The sequence below is a fragment of the Dendropsophus ebraccatus genome, chromosome 1 (genome assembly GCF_027789765.1).
Source record: "Dendropsophus ebraccatus isolate aDenEbr1 chromosome 1, aDenEbr1.pat, whole genome shotgun sequence".
Taxonomy (NCBI): domain Eukaryota; kingdom Metazoa; phylum Chordata; class Amphibia; order Anura; family Hylidae; genus Dendropsophus; species Dendropsophus ebraccatus.
The window spans coordinates 227,578,523-227,596,106 of NC_091454.1; the positions used below are offsets into that span (position 1 = coordinate 227,578,523).

The 17,584-nt window shown below is 44.6% G+C and overlaps 2 protein-coding genes across 2 annotated transcripts; both read right to left on the bottom strand.

The window, feature by feature from the left end:
- Window positions 1-8,700: 8,700 nt before the first annotated feature.
- LOC138786012 (olfactory receptor 6B2-like) lies at window positions 8,701-9,882 on the bottom strand. Its single transcript, XM_069962617.1, has 2 exons — window positions 9,868-9,882; window positions 8,701-9,642 (listed from the first exon to the last, which is right to left on the bottom strand). The coding sequence occupies exons 1-2, from the start codon at window positions 9,880-9,882 to the stop codon at window positions 8,701-8,703; spliced, it is 957 nt and encodes a 318-aa protein (XP_069818718.1).
- A 5,678-nt stretch (window positions 9,883-15,560) lies between these two features.
- LOC138786020 (olfactory receptor 5V1-like) lies at window positions 15,561-16,502 on the bottom strand. Its single transcript, XM_069962630.1, has one exon. The coding sequence runs from the start codon at window positions 16,500-16,502 to the stop codon at window positions 15,561-15,563; it is 942 nt and encodes a 313-aa protein (XP_069818731.1).
- Window positions 16,503-17,584: the final 1,082 nt, after the last annotated feature.

The following is a 17,584-nucleotide window of genomic DNA, read 5'->3' on the forward strand; positions in this document are numbered from 1 at the left end:
TGTTTGTTCTAGTTAGCGTTCGAGTTTGTGTATGGGGAATGTAATGCATTTTTATAAGGGGGGGGGGGGGGGTGTTGTGTGTTTGTTGCACTTTTTTTTTTTTTTACTTTTACACTAGTGTACATTACTGTACACTAGTGTATTACTTATCATTGATCATTGATACAATTACTGATGTAATGCAGTGTATTGTGTGTGTGTGTGTTAGCTACATGCTGACAGGCAATCTGCTCGGCCATACCTCTGTATGGTCGAGCAGCGGCATATCTATGGTGAGCCCGGGGGCCTTCATTAGGCCCCTGGGATCACCATGGAGACCATCGGGGGACCGGACGGCGCCGCGGCACATCACGATCACGTGAGTATGCCCCGTTGGAACCCGTTAGATGCCGCTGTCATGTTTTGACAGCGGCATTTAACGGGTTAAACTGCCCGGAGCGGAGAATCCTCTGCTCTGGACAGTTTCAGGGGGGCATCAACTGTCCGATGCAGCTGCCATTAAAAGGCGTATGCGTCAGAATAAAGCCCATTAGTGGCCGCCGTGAAAAGACGTGTGGCGGTCACTAATTGGTTAAGAGCGACTTGGGTACCGTCCCTTTAAGAGCAAATTGAGTACCATCCCTTTAAGTGCGGCTTGGGTACCGTCCCTTTTAGAGCGACTTCGGTGCTGTACGTCCCTGCTACATGGCTGGCTCAGCTCTGCTACTTTACTGACTGAACTCTGCTACTTATAATGGTAAAGATCATTGCTCGGTTACCATGACAACCTTACTCATGTCAGTGAGACAAAATCGTTAATGACTTTCCGTATATTACATCTTCTATTGGCTAATAGTGGACATGTGACTGTGGATGGTGTGCTACATTGACTGACAAGACCTTAGAATTTCTATTGGCTGCTATATTTCAGCTATTTGCATATGTGCTGTGATTGGCTGTTAGCGGTTAGAGTGTGGCCATTATTTTCAATGGGCCATTATTTTCTATGGGAAATTAGGGGTGTTTAAATGTAAATTTCTTAAAAACGACAAATATAAAACATAAAAAATACAAAGTATAAACGAGACTTGCTCGTTGGAGCTTACAGACTAACAACTTGGGTTGACACCAGGCATAAGTGCTTTATTTGTCCATGGTCCAGCCATTGTACATAGTTAGAAATACTGGATGAGCCAGTAACAATGCCAAAATCATATTCCAAGTAAACATATAGGGGGAGATTCATCAAAGGGTGTAAAATTTAGACTGGTGCAAACTGGCCACAGCAACCAATCACAGCTCCTCTTTCCTTTCACCAGAGCTGGAAGCTGAGCTGTGATTGGTTGCAGTGGGCAGTTTGCACCAGTCTAAATTTTACACCCGTTGATAAATCTCCCCCATAGAGTGCAGGAACCATCAGAGATAGAGCGAGGGAAACAGAAGGGGGAAACAAATTTAGGGAACGTTATAGGCGAGCCTGAAGAGATGAGTCTTCAGGGCACGCTTGAAACTGTGAATATTGGGTATGAGTCTGATGTCTTTAGGTAGGGTATTCCAGAGAACTGGTGCAGCACGAGAGAAGTCTTGGAGGCGGGAATGAGAGGTTCTGATTATGGAAGATGTTAAGGTTAGATCATTTGCAGAGCGTAGAGCACGGGAAGGATGATAGGTGGAGATGAGGGAGGAGATGTATGGAGGGGCAGAGTTGTGGAGATGAGGGAGGAGATGTATGGAGGGCAGAGTTGTTGAGATGAGGGAGGAGATGTATGGAGGGGCAGAGTTGTGGAGAGCTTTATGGGTGAGGGTGAGGAGCTTAAAGTGGATTCTGGATTTAATGGGTAACCAGTGCAGTGACTGGCACAGAGGGGAGACATCGGTATAGTGGCTGGAGAGGAAGATAAGCCTGGCTGCTGCGTTTAGGATAGACTGGAGAGGGGAGAGCTTGGAGAAAGGAAGACCGATTAGTAGGGAGTTACAGTAGTCAAGACGGGAATGAATCTGGGCGACAGTCAGAGTCTGAGCGGTGTCAGTGGTGAGAAATGGGCGGATTCTGGAGATGTTTTTGAGATGAAGATGACAGGAGCGTGTAAGAGCTTGGATATAGGGAGTGAAGGATAGATCAGAGTCTAGCATAACCCCCAGACTTGAGCCTGATGCACAGGAGTTGTACTATGACCACAGACTGAGAGGTAGATGTCGGGTTTAGGTTTGTTAGAGGGAGGAAATAACAGAAGTTCAGTTTTAGGGTGCCTTCACACCTACCGACTCGCAGCGTTAATAACGCTGCAAGTCGGCTAGGTCCTGGCAGATCACTGTCAGTACATACACGCAACGGTCTGAATGACCGCTGCGTGTATGTAAATCTGACGGCTGCTTAACCCCTTCTGATGCTGGCCGGCCGCCTCCCGCTCAGCTCTGTATACATTACCTCCTCGCTCCACGGGGTCCCGGCGTCCTGCTCTCCCGCCCGGCCAATCAGTGGCTGCGGCAGGGCAAAGCACTGATTGGCCGGGCGCGAGAGCAGGACGCCGGGACCCCGTGGAGCGAGGAGGTATGTATACAGAGTGGAGTGGGAGGCGGCCGGCATCAGAAGGGGTTAAGCAGCCAGCAGATTTACATACACGCAGCGGTCGTTCAGACCGCTGCGTGTATGTACTGACAGTGATCTGCCAGGACCTAGCCGACTTGCAGCGTTATTAACGCTGCGAGTCGGTAGGTGTGAAGGCACCCTTAGAGAGATTAAGTTTGAGAAATAGAGAGGTCATGGTGTTAGAGAAGGGCTAAAAAAGTGGAAAGGGCGCCATAGAGTGATAACGTAAACAACAGATTGTAGATCGAACAAGCTGATAATAAAACTGGTCACCTGATGGTGTTGTGCTAAGAACACAACACCTGTATCTCATAAACAACGCGTTTCGAGGCATAAATTGCCCCTTTGTCAAGTAGGAGAGACATCCTACTTGACAAAGGGGCAATTTATGCCTTGAAACGCGTTGTTTATGAGACCATTAAAATTCATCCTTAGTAAGGCAGGGGAGATGTCACGGGAGGAGGTGTATAGCTGGGTGTCATAAGCATAAAGATGGTATTGAAAACCAAACCTGCTGATGGTCTGTCTGATGGGGGCTGTATAGAGGGAGAAGAAGAGGGGACCCAGGACTGACCCCTGGAGAACTCCAACAGTAAGAGGTAGGGGACAGGAAGTAGAGCCAGAGAAGGATACGCTGAAAGAGCGGTCAGAGAGGTAGGAAGAGAACCAAGAGAGTCCTTGAGGCCAAGAGAGCTGAGTGTGGAGAGGAGGAGCTGGTGGTCCACAGTGTCAAACACTGCTGAGAGATCCAGGAGAATCAGCAAAGAATAGTTTCCTTGTGACTTGGCCTTCAGGAGGTCGTTTGACACCTTAGTGAGAACAGTTTTAGTGGAGTGAAGGGATCGGAAGCCAGATTGTAGAGGGTCGAGAGAGAGTTGTCAGAGAGATAGCGGGTACGGTGAGAATGGACAAGATGTTCTAGGAGTTTGGAGATGAAGGGGAGATTGGAGACAGGCCGATAGTTGGCTGCACAAGATGGGTCTAGAGAAGGTTATTTCAGCAGTGGGGTTATAATAGAGTGTTTGAATGAGGAGAGAAAGATCGCAGAGGAGAGGGAGAGGTTGAATATTTTAGTGAGGTAAGTAGTGACAGCAGGAGAGAGGGACTGGAGGAGGTGCGAGGGAATAGGGTCACTAGGGCAGGTAGTGGGACGAGAGGAGGAGAGGAGCTTGGAGACTTCTTCCTCTGTCACTGGGTCAAAGGCTGAGAGCGAAGGGGGAGAGGGAAGGGGACCTATGGGAGAAGTAATAGGAGCTATGGGACTTTGGGGCTGGAAGGTGATATCAGAGCGGAGAGTGTCAATTTTGGTTTTGAAAAAGGAGGCCAGGTCTTCAGCGCAGAGGTCAGTGATGGGTGTCTAAACTTTGGGCTTAAGAAGAGAGTTAAAGGTGTTGAAGAGGCGTTTTGGATTGTTGGAGAGGGAAGAGATGAGAGAGGTAAAGTAAGCCTGTTTGGCGAGGTGAAGGGCAGAGTAGTAAGATTTGAGAGAGAATTTGTAATGAATGAAATCTGCTGAGGTTCTAGATTTCCTCCACAGACATTCAGCCGCCCTAGATCACCGTCGAAGAAAGCGAGTTTCCAGGGTGTGCCAGGGCTGCTGGCATCTGTGGCGGGGTGTGCGGAGAGTAGGGGGAGCTACAGAGTAAAGGGTAGTTTTCAGGGTGTTGTAGTGTTGTGTGGCCGTGTTTGGGCAGGTGAGGGATGAGATTGGGGACAGGGAGGATTGTAGGGAGTCTATGAGTTGCGGAGTGTTAATACCACGTAGATTTCTGTATATGTATGGGGTAGGAGTGTCAGGAGGGGGGCAGATGTTGGTAATGGAGAAAGAGAGAAGGTTGTGGTCTGATAGCTCAGATGGATCGTTAGAAAAGTTAGAAACAGAACAGTGGCGGAAGAAGATCAGATCCAGGGAATTACCACACCTACACAGGAGCATGCTGGGATCTGTAGTTCTACCACACCTACACAGGAGCATGCTGGAGGTTGTTGTCCTACCTCAGCCACACATGAGCACTAACACACATACACTCTGTTAGCACACACATTCCACTAACACACACAAACACTCACACACTCCATGACATGATACCATTATTCTATAGGGCAGTCCAATGTTTTGATCCCTTTTTCTTATTATTATTTTTTAACCGAAAGTCAGCAATTCTCCCGCTTTTTTTCCTCTTTTCATTCACGCTATTTGCGGTACAGGATGACAATTGTTATAGTTTAATAGATCGGACAATTACGCACAATACAAGATATAAAATGTTTATTTATTTAATTATTTTTGTATGTTTAATTTATATTATGGTAAGGGGGTGATTTAAATTTTTGTTGGGGGAGGGGCTTTGGGGTATTTTTTATTTGCACATTTTAAGTCCCCCTTGGGGACTTTTACATGCAATCATTAGACTGCATACACTGACCATTGCTACGACATAGGTATAGCATTGATTAGTGTTATCGTCGCTCTGCTCAGTGAGTCTTTTTGTGGCCTGATTGGACCGCACGGAGGAACGTAGGAGACCTCTGGTGGTCTAACACATGATCGGAAAGTGACAGGAACTGCTCCTGTCACTTACACCTAAACGCCACAATCACTTAAGCGGTCAAGGGTTTAACTGTTCATTAACAGTGAGGGCCCAGCCCCCACCTGCTATGAAGCATGCTCTGCTTTGGAGCGCACTTCATAGCGGGATATACACCCAGGACATACCTGTTTGCTCAGGGTCGTCTGGTGACAGGTGGCCAGGGCATACAGGTAAGCCAAGGGTGGTCTAGGGGTTAAGTGCATCCTTAGGCTATGTTCACACTATGGAATTGATGATTAATTACAAGCAAAGTTAGTGCCCCAGATGCGAACTCTGCTTGAAATTCCTTGCCGATTCGGTTGTGTGAACATATCGTAAGTGTGGTAGGTGGAACTTGCAAGGGTAGGTGGCGTGGTACTGCCGGGGCACTTGTCACTGGTCTCTGAGTGGAATCTACACTCCCTGGGTCCCAACACACACCATTTAAAGGTGAAGGTATAATTCCTGAAGTCCCTTGTAGTGTGGTGCATTTTAGTAAGCACAGAGTCCAGGTTCTGAAACACCTCAATAACTTTATAGAGCAGGTAGAGATGAAAACCCGGCACAATTTCATGTACCGTGACGCGTCACCCACGTGATGTGCAAGCGGAGTGTGAACAGCTGCCAACTCAGTTAGGACAAAAATCAGCTGACCCTTGAGGTGCTCAGTCTCTTAACCCATAAATATCATAGCGCAGATTGAAGAATCAGATGTCATTCACTAATCCATATGAGGTCATTTATTGGGCATACAATCACCTATTAGGATGGAGACATGTAAGAAGCAGGAGCGTTCCACAGCCTGTGACAGTACAGTTTAGTATCATGCATTAGTTCAAACATTGGGTTGTCACAGGAGATTGGTTGCCAGTGCTTGTTTAGTTACTGGTGAGGGTAGGTTACACATTATAGGCACTGGAGTTGCAAAGTTTCTGAGATAGTTTTAGATATTAGAACACTGGTTGCTGAGGATATGGGGCTACCAAGGGGCCTTATGGTGCTCATGGCTTAGGGAATACTGCCTCTTGCTGGAAAAGGAGGGCCGGAGCGAAGCCGCAGGCGTACGTGCAGGCCCGCATGACAGGGTTTGTAGGCGGTCCTGCACGTAGGCCGTAATAGGGGGAGGAGTGACGTAGGCGGCGTAAGCGCGGGCGGGCGGCATTCGGCGCCAGGACAGCGAGCAGTCCCACCCTCCCTCCCTGTAAGCGGCAATCCCCTCCTCTCTTTTTGGTTGATGATGGGTGTGGGTAGCGGGTCTGTGGGCTGGGCCTCAGCAGTCGGGGTGGTGGCAGAGTTAGGGTGTCATTGCAGCCGCGGCGGGGGAGGTCCTTGGGGTTGGAAGTCAAATTGGTGGGGGAAGGGGGGATCATCGTGGGGTATGACCCTCCTCCTCAATAGTCGGAATCAGTTCTGGTGGTCTGGCGCAAATTTTGGGCTCTCACTGGGGTGTAGCACCAGAGAGCAATGGGTGGCATGATAGCCACAGGTGGATGGTGTCTCCGAGTTGGGCGGGGCAACTGGAGGCAATAACAAGAAAAACTATTACGATTAGTTAAGTGGGCGTCAGACCTTGTGTAGCTTCAAGGACCTCCTCTAAGAGTTTTAGTAGTTAATTATGGTTTTTTATTGCAAATTTTTTATTCTATTATTCGTTGTTAATTGTTAATAAATATTGGCTGCTGTGGCCATAAATTTTCCAAACGGTGACTCTGTGTTTATTTACGAGGGGGGGATTGGGAGGGGGAAGGGGGAGGGGACAAGTCTTTGGTGGGGTGGTGTCCGAAAACTGACCGGGCTCTACAATACCAAAGTCAAGATCAGAGTGCCAGATCCAGAAACTCGGCGTCGGGGTAGGGACCAGTGATGAGCGAATACTGTTCAATCCAATAGATATTCGATCGAATAGTAAGGTATTCGATCTATCAAATATTATGGAATAGTTCGTCGAATATTCGCTAAATATTCGATAAGCGTTCAAATCCCCCTACTTCCGTTTTTTGCCTCCAAGTGGTCGAATAGATGTTTTTCCATAAACGAATACTTGTTCCCATAGACTTTAATGTGATCGAATATTCGAATATCAGGGCGATATTCGAACGAATATCGAACATTCGAATAGTTCACTATTCGCTCATCACTAGTAGGGACATCACTAGTATAGGACAGAAACTATAGAAAGAAGATCCCATTGTATGATGTGTTAATAATTAATAAGCATTTTGTTGCAAGAAACTTTTTTGACCAACCACTATGAATTCTGGCTCTCACAGACCTGTTAGTTTTTCTTTTAGAAGCTCCTCCTACTCTGCACTTGTTATCTTATTAGTGAACCTGTGTAAACAATCAATCACATGATAACCTTTCCACCATAGCCAAGACCAAAGAGCTTTCTAAAGAGACCAGGGACACAATAGTAGACCTGCACAAGGTTGGGATGGGCTACAGGACAACAGGCAAGCAGTGAGAAGGCAACAACTCTTGGTGTAATTATTAGAAAATTTAAGAAACACAAGATGTCAATCTTTCTCGGTCTGGGTCTCCATATAAAATCTTGCCTCGTGGGATACTGGAAAAGGTCAAGAATAAAGCCAAACTACAACTGAAGAGAGCTAAGACCATAGTCTAAGGGTTACCATTAGTAATGCATTATGCTGTCATGGATTAAAATCCTGCAAAGTCCACCTGCTCAGGCCAGCACATGTCCAGTTTGACAATGACCATGTGAATGGGAGAAGCTCATGTGTTCAGATTAAACCAAAATATAACTTTTTGGTATCAATTTTATTCATGTTTGGAGGAAGAAGAGGGATAAGTACAACCCCAAGAACACAGTCCCAACTGTGAAGCATGAGGGTACACACATCATACTTTGGGGGCTGCCTTCCTGTAAAGGGGACAGGATGACTGCACCGTATTGAAAGGAGGATGGGGTTATGTATTGCAGGATTGTGGCCAACAACCTCCTTTTCTCAGTAAGAGCATTGAAGGTGGGTGGTGGCTGGGTCTTTCAGCATGACAATGACCCGAAAAACACAGCAAGAGCAACTATGGAGCGGCTCCGTAAGAAGCTTTTTATGGTAATGGAGTGGCCGCCAATCTCCACACTTGAACCTGAATCTTTGGAGGGCGTTGAATCTCAATGTGGTCCAGCGTGGTCCCCGAAACCTGAAAGATCTGGAAAAGATGTGTATGGAAGAGGGGAACATAATCCCTGCTGCAGTGTCCAAAAACCTGGTCAAGACCTCCAGAAAATGGCAAACAAAGGTTTCTGCACCAAATACTAAAGGGAAACTGGCAGCACGGATATGCATATATTGATGCCGCCAATTTCCAGATACTGATCACACAAGCATCTTGTACATTCAGCAATATATTCATTGTTAACATGATCCCTGATGCAAAAATTGTGTCTAGGAGGTATTTAGAACATTGAGTTAAACGTGTCATTGTGATCAAATTAACGTAGGCTACATCTGTATCTTCAGCTATGTTGTGCGGTCCGCCATCTTTGGGATAGATAACAGTAGATACAGTAGGTCCATCTTGAGCAATGTTTTCTCTTTATGTTAAACTAAAGTACTTTATATATTTATGGATCCCCTCGTCTAAGGCTTTACTGATGTCTTTATTTCTTAAAGTGTAGATAATAGGGTTGATGAGAGGCGTAAACACGGTATATAGCAGAGATAGGATCTTACTGATGGTCTGTGACTGCCCTCTTGATGGAAAAACATATACACTAAACATAGTCCAGTAGAATATGGAGACCACAATGAGGTGGGAGCTACAGGTGGAGAAGGCTTTCTGTCTACCAGTACTGGATGGGATCCTTAAGATGGTCACAATAATATTGATATAAGATATCACTATTATTATACTTGGAATTAACACTAACAGTGTACTTAGTAAGGAGAGCTCCAACTGGACAAGGGAGGTATCAGAACAGGCTAGATCTAGTAAGGGGAGAAGATCACAATATAAATGGTCAATGATATTTGATCCACAAAATGTCAGTGTCGATATTGTGAAGATTCCAATCCATATAATAGAAGAACCGACCACCCAAGAAGTGATGGCCAACTTTACATAATATGTACTAGTCATGATGGAGGAGTATCGGAGCGGAATACAGATGGCCACATATCTGTCATAGGACATCACAGTGAGGAGAAGACATTCACATGTTTCTGAGGCGCTAAAAAAACAAAGCTGTGTGATACAACCAATAAAAGCAATGGTGGCCCCATCAGTCAGTAGGATGTGGAGCAGGTTGGGGACAACGTCTGTGATCAGTAAGATGTCATTGATGAACAGTTGTGTGAGGAAAAAGTACATGGGGGTGTGGAGGTTCCCGTTGGTGGAAACCAGAGCGACCAAGAAGAAATTCATAGAAATTGTCCAACAATAAATGACAAGGAGCAGAGAGAACAGCAAAAGTCTCTCATTTCGGAGGCCTTGAAACCCTATGAGAAAAAACTCTGTGACCACAGTCAGATTATTGCCCTGAATGTAAAGACAGGAAAGATAACATGGTTAAATCCAGGAAACAAAGACCGGCATTAGTGCCTCATCCATGGACATCTTTATGAGGGTTGTGATTTTCATTTGTTATTACTACTAGTATATACTATTTCTGATAATAAATCACTGTATAATAGGATTCTGCTTAGAGACATGAAATCAATCACGTCATTGGTCAATACCAGTGCTCCCCCTCACAATACTCACATCTAGAAGCGTCATGTTCCTATGGACAGATTCTATACTGAATTATACATTTGTATTTTGTGAATTTCTGATATTTCATCTCATTCCAGCTCTTAAAGGACATAGACATAATAATATTATCATACTGAGGCTTCATGTCACATCGGATAAAATGACATAATAGTTTATCCTCCTACGATACCATAATATGTCTGCTGTTATATATATACTATAGGCAGGCAAAGCCGGGGCCCCTGGGTAAACAAAGCTCTGGAGATGCTGGTTCTAATATCATTCATTGAACTAATCAGTCTTTTGGGGAATATACTATACAAAGAAAACTGTGGCTGCTGAGTGATTTGTTTAAGGGATATCCTGGTAATTCCAAAAATTCATATAGTGCTGGGGCCTTTATAAGATAGCCCTGGTCCTATTCTCCTGGCTTGTTTCTGCCTTGGAGATGAATGCTCAGTGCAAGACCCACCCACTCAGCCAATCACTGACCAGAGTGGTGTCTTGTCCAGGCCAGCGATTGGCTGAGCAGGCAGGTCATGCTCTCAGGGCTCGTCTCATAAAGAAGAAAATCTTTGTAGCCAGTGTAGCCCCCTCAGCCACTGGTATTATCTGACAAGGAAACTAAAAGATGGGATACTCTCGGCCACTCGCCCCCTTGTGACACTCTCGGCCACTGGCCCCTTGGATTAGGACGGGTGCTAATGGGATACATGTAGTCTCTGCTTTTGTGTTTGGGAATTATCGAATGCAACCCAAACCGATTTCAGCAGAGGAGGCCCCAGGATCTCATCAGCTCTTACCTGACCTCTTACCTCCTCACACCAGGTAGCCCTAACCTCTACTGAACCTGACTGACTCATCCTACCCCCTTACAGGATATCCTTCTCCTTTAATCGGAGGGGATTGGAGGCTGAGCAGAGACCCCCCAACATAGAGCTTTCTTTCCTTAAGTGTGTGTTTTATTGTTGAACGTGTCACTTCCTCTGACTACGATCACTAGGTGTCAGCAGAATACACAAAAGCAATACAAATGGGGGAGACTGGAAAATGTGAACATAAAAGAATGGTTAATGGCTAATGTGCAGTGTGGAGGAGAAGGCCATTTCACATCTGTTAACTCTGTCTGCATGTGGAGGACCTCAAATATGAACAGATGTGGACCCATTCATTTCTGGCCCCACCTATGCGTTCTGGATGTGTGTTGGGGTGAGGATCCATGTTGTGAAAAGCAAATAGGATGCCGATAGTTTGCTGCCTTGGGGTCACCTTTGATTCTGCTCTGTCATTCAAACCGCAGATCCAGACGCTGACCACCATTTCTTCCCTCTTTTCTCCTGTGCCTTTCCACTCTGCCAAAATCTACATTGGTGACACATTGACCAACAAATTCCATTTAAATTTGTCATGGCTGCGGCCCAACGCGGCCATGCTCCTGGCCATGGTTCCCACTTCCTCTGGCTGAGTCCCAGCGCCTGCAGCGGCGCTTGTATCCCTGGCCATGCTCCTCCCTCCCTCCTGCCAGTATCTGTGGATCCCGGTGTAACAGGCCAGAGTATACCCCCAGCCCAGACTATACCTGGGGTTAAAACACCCCACCACCACCTTGAAAATACACCAGATTTAGTGGCAAGTCGGAAGGGGAGGTGGGAGAGTTAAAAAATAAAACAAAAAAAAGTTGTTTCCTTCCCTCTGCTCCCTGGTGCTGCCCCCCTAAATGCTGCTGCCCTAGGCACCGGACCAGGGGTGCCTAGTGGTAAATACGGCCCTGACTATACCCTGGGGTATATTTCGGCCTAGGCCAATTTATACCCCCTCAGGCCATTTTATACCCCCATGAAATAAGCAGCACTGAGTGATATACACAAGAAATATTGAATTTTTCCCCATGTTATTGGGGATTCGGCTTTGTCTGTGAGATAAGTGAGAAGCTACTGATGGAAATCTAAAAAATCTAAACACATAGGGGAGATTTTTTAAAAATGGTGTAAAGTAAAACAGGCTCAGTTGCCCCAAGCAACCAATCAGATTCCACCTTTCATTTTCCAAAGAATCTGTGAGGAATGAAAGGTGGAATCTGATTGGTTGCCGGGGGCGACTGAGCCAGTTTTACTTTACACCATGTCTGATAAATCTCCCTATAGGGGCATGTATCATTGTGTTTGCACATTTATTTAATTTTTTGGCCAATAAGAAAATTTTGCGATTTAATAAATATCTGAGCAAGACTCATTAGGGTTTCGCGCTATTTTACATCAACATTTTCAATGCTTGCACCTTTTCGCCTTTTTTTCAATGTTTGCAAGGGGGAGGGGATTGTTCTATTAACTAGTTTCCATTCGATTTATCATGTGCAAATTTTCATTTTTTGCACAAAATCCTACCCTAACGTAGTTTTGTAGCTAAGCTGTTTTAGGCTGGGTTCACACTGTGTTTTTGCAGTTAGGTTTTTTTTTTTTTTAATCTGTTTTTTTTTTTTCCCCCCAAAATGGATTAAAAAAAAAAAAATGAAGCGTTTGTGTGTCTCTGTTTTGATCAGTTTTCCCATCAACTTCAATAATAAAAAACGGATCAAAAAACGGATTAAAAATGCAACAGTTTTTATTAACGTACACAACGTGAAAAAATAGACTGCAAAAAATGCAATGTGAACCCAGCCTTAGGCATAAATTGTGGAATAAATTTTGCAAGATGTATCAAAGCACTTGCGTCTAATGATGATTTTTGCGCAACAACCGTAAAATTTTGCGTAGCCCATAAAAACCTCCTCCTGCTCAAAAAAATAGTGCAGATGATGCAGTGATGGGACAGCGCCATCTACTGTCAGTTCCATGTAAGCACTGTACTGTATATCCTAACAAGAGGAAGCAGCTGTGTGTGTCCGAGTAAGATAAAAAATAAAAGATCTGCGCACTTTTCAACAAATTAAAGATAAAGTGAGAAAACCAATAAAGTGATAACATTATGACCTGGAGGGATATAGTCTGGCCAGGGCTATTTTACACCCCCTGGTATAGAATATATCCCCCAGGGTATACTGTAGCCTGGGCTATGTTACACCCCCTGGTATAGAATATATCCCCCAGGGTATACTGTAGCCTGGGCTATGTTACACCCTCTGGTATAGAATATATCTCTTGGGGTATACTGTGGTATGGGCCAGAAGTGAGAAAACCAGTGATATGATAACTTGGAGGGATATAGTCTGGCCTAGACTGTTTTACACCCCCAAATACAGAGTCTATCCCCCGGGGTATATTGTGGCCTGGGCTAGACTGTCCCCAGGTTTATAGTATGGCCTAGGCTATATTACAATATAAAATAAAATATATAAATATATAAAATATAATTTATATAAAATATAAAATATATGCCCTGGTGTATACTGTGACCTGGGCCAGGGGTGAGAAAACCAGTGAAGTAATAACATTATTGCCCGGAGAGATGTAGCATGTTTTACACCCCCCAGGTATAGAGTTTATCTTCGGAATATAATACGGCCTGGTTCGACCTAAGATGGATATATTCTGGCCTGGATGGGTATACTCTGGCCTACAAAATTGTGTTAGCAATATCAGCCATTACAACGTGCTCCTGCCTAGTGTGAATGATGTTCTAGGAGAGCTGACCAATTTTGTCTTTTTTTTCTGTGTTCCAGATGGGGGATTGGCTGCCTCTACTTGGTCGTGCGCTCCACCTATCCCACCCAGGTGGTGTAATGACTTTTGCCAGTATAAGTTGGATCTTGCATGCCCAGAGCATAGACGTATTTCATGCCATGGAGTGGCCATAGCACAGTGTAGGACTGCCCCGTAACGTGGTGGGGTAGTTTACACCATTTGCAAATGGTAACCAAGAGCCTCGTTATTTTTGTGGAAGTCATATTTTTGCAGTTGGGGGGGTGCTTTTAACTATTTTCATGTCTGTAGTGGGTCTGTATCTTGCCATTGTGGTGAGCTGTTACAGTTTTTTGTGTTTTTGTGTATTTGCAATTTTAGCCATAGCAACGTGCTCCTACCTAGTGTGAATGGTGTTCTAGGAGAGCTGACCAAATTTTTCTTTTTTTCTTTACTCTGGCCGGGGTATAGTTTTGTCCATGCTATTTTACACAATGTGTATAGTTTTGCCTAGGCTTTTTTATACTCCGGGGTATACTCTGGCCTGGAGGGGTATAGTTTGGCCTAGGCTATTTTATACTCTGGGGTATACTCTGGCCTAGGTTATTTTATACCCCGGGGTATACTCTGGCCTAGGCCAAACTATACCCGGGTATAATCTGGACAGGGTTTAATCTGGCCTGCTACATCGGCATCATGTCCCCTGCTCGTCCTGCCCCTCTTCTGCTCTGCAAGCCGGAGCATGCATCTCTGCATCCTAGGGTGCAACATGCCATTGATTGGTTCAGATCATATTGCACCTCCCTTTAAGTTCTGACCCTCTGGAGCCTCTTCATGCTTCTGATAGTGTGTGGTCCCAATTCTTCTGTGATTCCTGCCTGTGGTTCTTGCATTCTGTGGTTCCAGCTGTCCTGGTTTCATCCGTGAGTCCTGCTGTTTTCCTGCCTGCTTTCCTGCCTATGTGTCTACAGCTGCACCTTGCCCACCGCCACTAGCAAGCCAAGCCAGGGGTAGCGACCTGGGGGTCGCCTACCACAGCAAGTCCAACCCATCTTGTGGTGGGCCCTGGTGAAGACCAGCACCCCCTTAGACTCCGCTCCCTGGTGAGGCTTTGTCATTGTTTGTGGTGGTACAGCGGATTCTACGACTCCAGTTACAAAATTGTTAACCACGACATACAAGACCCCATAACTCTTGCCATCCATGCATCTCTGACCTGATCTCCCAATAACTCCCCTCACACTATCTCTGAACCCCACATGACCGCTGTCTGTGCTCACCTCCTGTCTGCTCCTCACACAACCTCCTCTGTCGCTCAAAACCCCCAGCATACTCTGGAACTCTTGTTTGAAGTTCTATAAAGTGGTTGACCTTCAGACATTATTGAATAGAGAATTTAGAGTCTGGAGACAAAACCTTATTTTTATTAGCTCAATATTAACGTGACATTACTGATCTGCTGTACGCCATTCCATAGAGCTGTATTCTACATGTAATATTACACCACAGTATAAATTGGAAGATTGTCCGCTCTTTATGACACATTGTAAACAAGTTAGATAATGACTTAAAGGGGGCATTTAGCAGATCAGACAAATCTAACCTGCTGATAGCCGCCTACTGCACACGGGGCGCTAAGGAGTGAGGTATGTCTCTTACCTTCCTCCTCAGCACCGTTCCTGTGCAGTTATCAGTTTACTCCTTGGTCTGTGGCACTGGTAGGAGAACTTCTCCTACCAGTGCTCCGGACAGAGGAGTAAACTGCTAACTGCACGGGAACTGTGGAGGAATGTAGGAGAAATACCTTCTTTCTTAGCGCCCCGTGTGCAGTAGGCGGCTATCAGCAGGTTATATTTGTCTAACTTTACTTGTTCATATGGCCTCTTAGATTACATGGACATCAAAGATGGACATCCTCTGCTTGGTGCTTACAGGACTCAGCATGACCCACATTAGATGATAACCTATTTATCAGAATAAGCACCATATTTCTTCAGGGCTTACTGTAATAGAAATGTCTATTTCCTGGATGACCACACATTTCAGAGTTTCGCCCATCAAGATCAGTGATTTCTGGCTGTTTTTTTAGAGAAGGGAATTTCCAGATAAGGCAACATCTTTAAGCTTATAAAAAGCGTCTTTAAAGTCTTTGTTCCTCAAGGTGTATATAATAGGATTAAGCATTGGGGTCAGCACAGTATAACTCAAAGACAACACCTTGCTGGAGATCTGTGATCGTCCTCTTGTAGGAAACATATAAACAATGATCAATGAACCATAAAATATAGAGACCACAATGAGGTGGGAGCTACAGGTGGAGAAGGCTTTACGTCTGCCGGTATTGGATGGGATCTTCAGGATGGTGAGGACAATACAAGTATATGACATCACAATTATTATTACTGGTGCCATACCAACAAAAAATCCTATTATAACTCCCCGAGTATGAAAATGAGATGTATCCGAGCAGGAGAGCTGAACCAGAGGCTCCAAGTCACAGTAGAGATGGTCGATCACATGAGGTCCACAGAAATGGAAACTGTTCACAGACATCACATTGAGCAACATAACTATAATAGCAACCAACCAGACTAAAATTACTGATGTGACACACAACCTATGAGTCATGATGGAGTGATAGCGGAGGGGGTTACAGATGGCCACATACCGATCATAGGACATCACCGACAGCAGAAAACACTCCGAGGACACTGAGGTGGCAAAGACAGAAACCTGGATGATGCAACTGATAAAAGTCATAGAGCTCCCGCCATAGAGTACAGTATGAAGAATGGTGGGCACAATATCCGTAGTCACCAGGAGGTCACACAGTGATATCTGTGTAATGAAGAAGTACATGGGGGACTGAAGGGCTTTACTCCCGAAATACAAGACAATGATAAGAAGGTTTCCTGAAATGGTCCCACAGTAGATAAGAACCAAGAGAGAAACAAAGAGGAAGGTGAAGTTATGAAGATTTGGAAATCCCAGAAGAAAGATGGAGGTGACATTATTGGTCAGTCTCATCTTAAAAGAAGGGCAGTTGAAGAAAGAAGGGGAAGGGAGGAGAAGAAGGGAAGTTGTCAACAGAGAGTTTAACTTCTAAACAAAGTTTCTAAAAAAAAAACATAGAATCTATGTGCGAAGTGTATATAGGGTTTACTTTCCTTTCTCATTGGTCCTTGTTATGGTACCTTTGCCTGGTACATTTGCCTCTTTGTCCTTCGTATACCCTAAGTCCTGCTTGGAGACCATCCCCACAGGCTTGACTTTTGAAGACCATGCAACTGCTTGGTTATATGCGTGTCCTCGCCATGCACAACATATTACCTAAAAAAATAGGCTAAAAATCTATGTCAGCTCCAAGCTAGCGTAGATTTTGTAGCCTGCTGCACCGCGGCCTCTGCTTGAGGTGTGGCCCTATTGATAAAGCCAGCGACTGAAACCCAGAAAAATTTTAAATAATTATGGCACAAAAAAAGTTATTAGTACACGTGTCCCTTAGTGTCTCTGTTCTTTTTGGTCTGAAGATTTAGATGATTTACGGGGAATAGCGGACGTAGTGCACACAGTGCTCACGGCCGTACATTGTATTGAAGTCAATGGTGAACACATGGGGCTTACCTCAGCTTTATCTGTGCTGTGTAGAACGTCAGTGGATATTAAAATCTCTTAGATTATAGCTTGTGATTTTATTTTAATGCTTCTGCTCTAGAATAAAAGAAATGGCACACATAGTGCAAAGTCCGGCCGGTGTAATAGCCGTATAGTGGTATACAGCTCCATAATACAGACAATTTATACCTTTATATGTGGAGTGAGCTGAGTCCAGGGACGGCTCCCTCAGCTTCCCTTGCGTATAGCTACAATTTATAATTAACCGATTGAGATATAATCCTAAAAGGTTTCATGTTATTTTTTATTTCAAGTTTATAAAAAAATTTATATATATATTATAATTCAAAATAAAAGGAAAATTAAAATAAGGGGAAAATGTAAATAATAATAATAGTGATAGTAAAAATAAAGAAATTAAAAATAAAAGAAGAATAAAAATAGATAATTGTAAATTATTAGCAATATAATGGGCTGTTAAAATTGGGGTCTGA

Coding starts and splice junctions, on each gene's coding strand:
- LOC138786020 (XM_069962630.1), bottom strand. CDS start 16,502: ATGAGACTGACCAATAATGTCACCTCCATCTTTCTTCTGGGATTTCCA.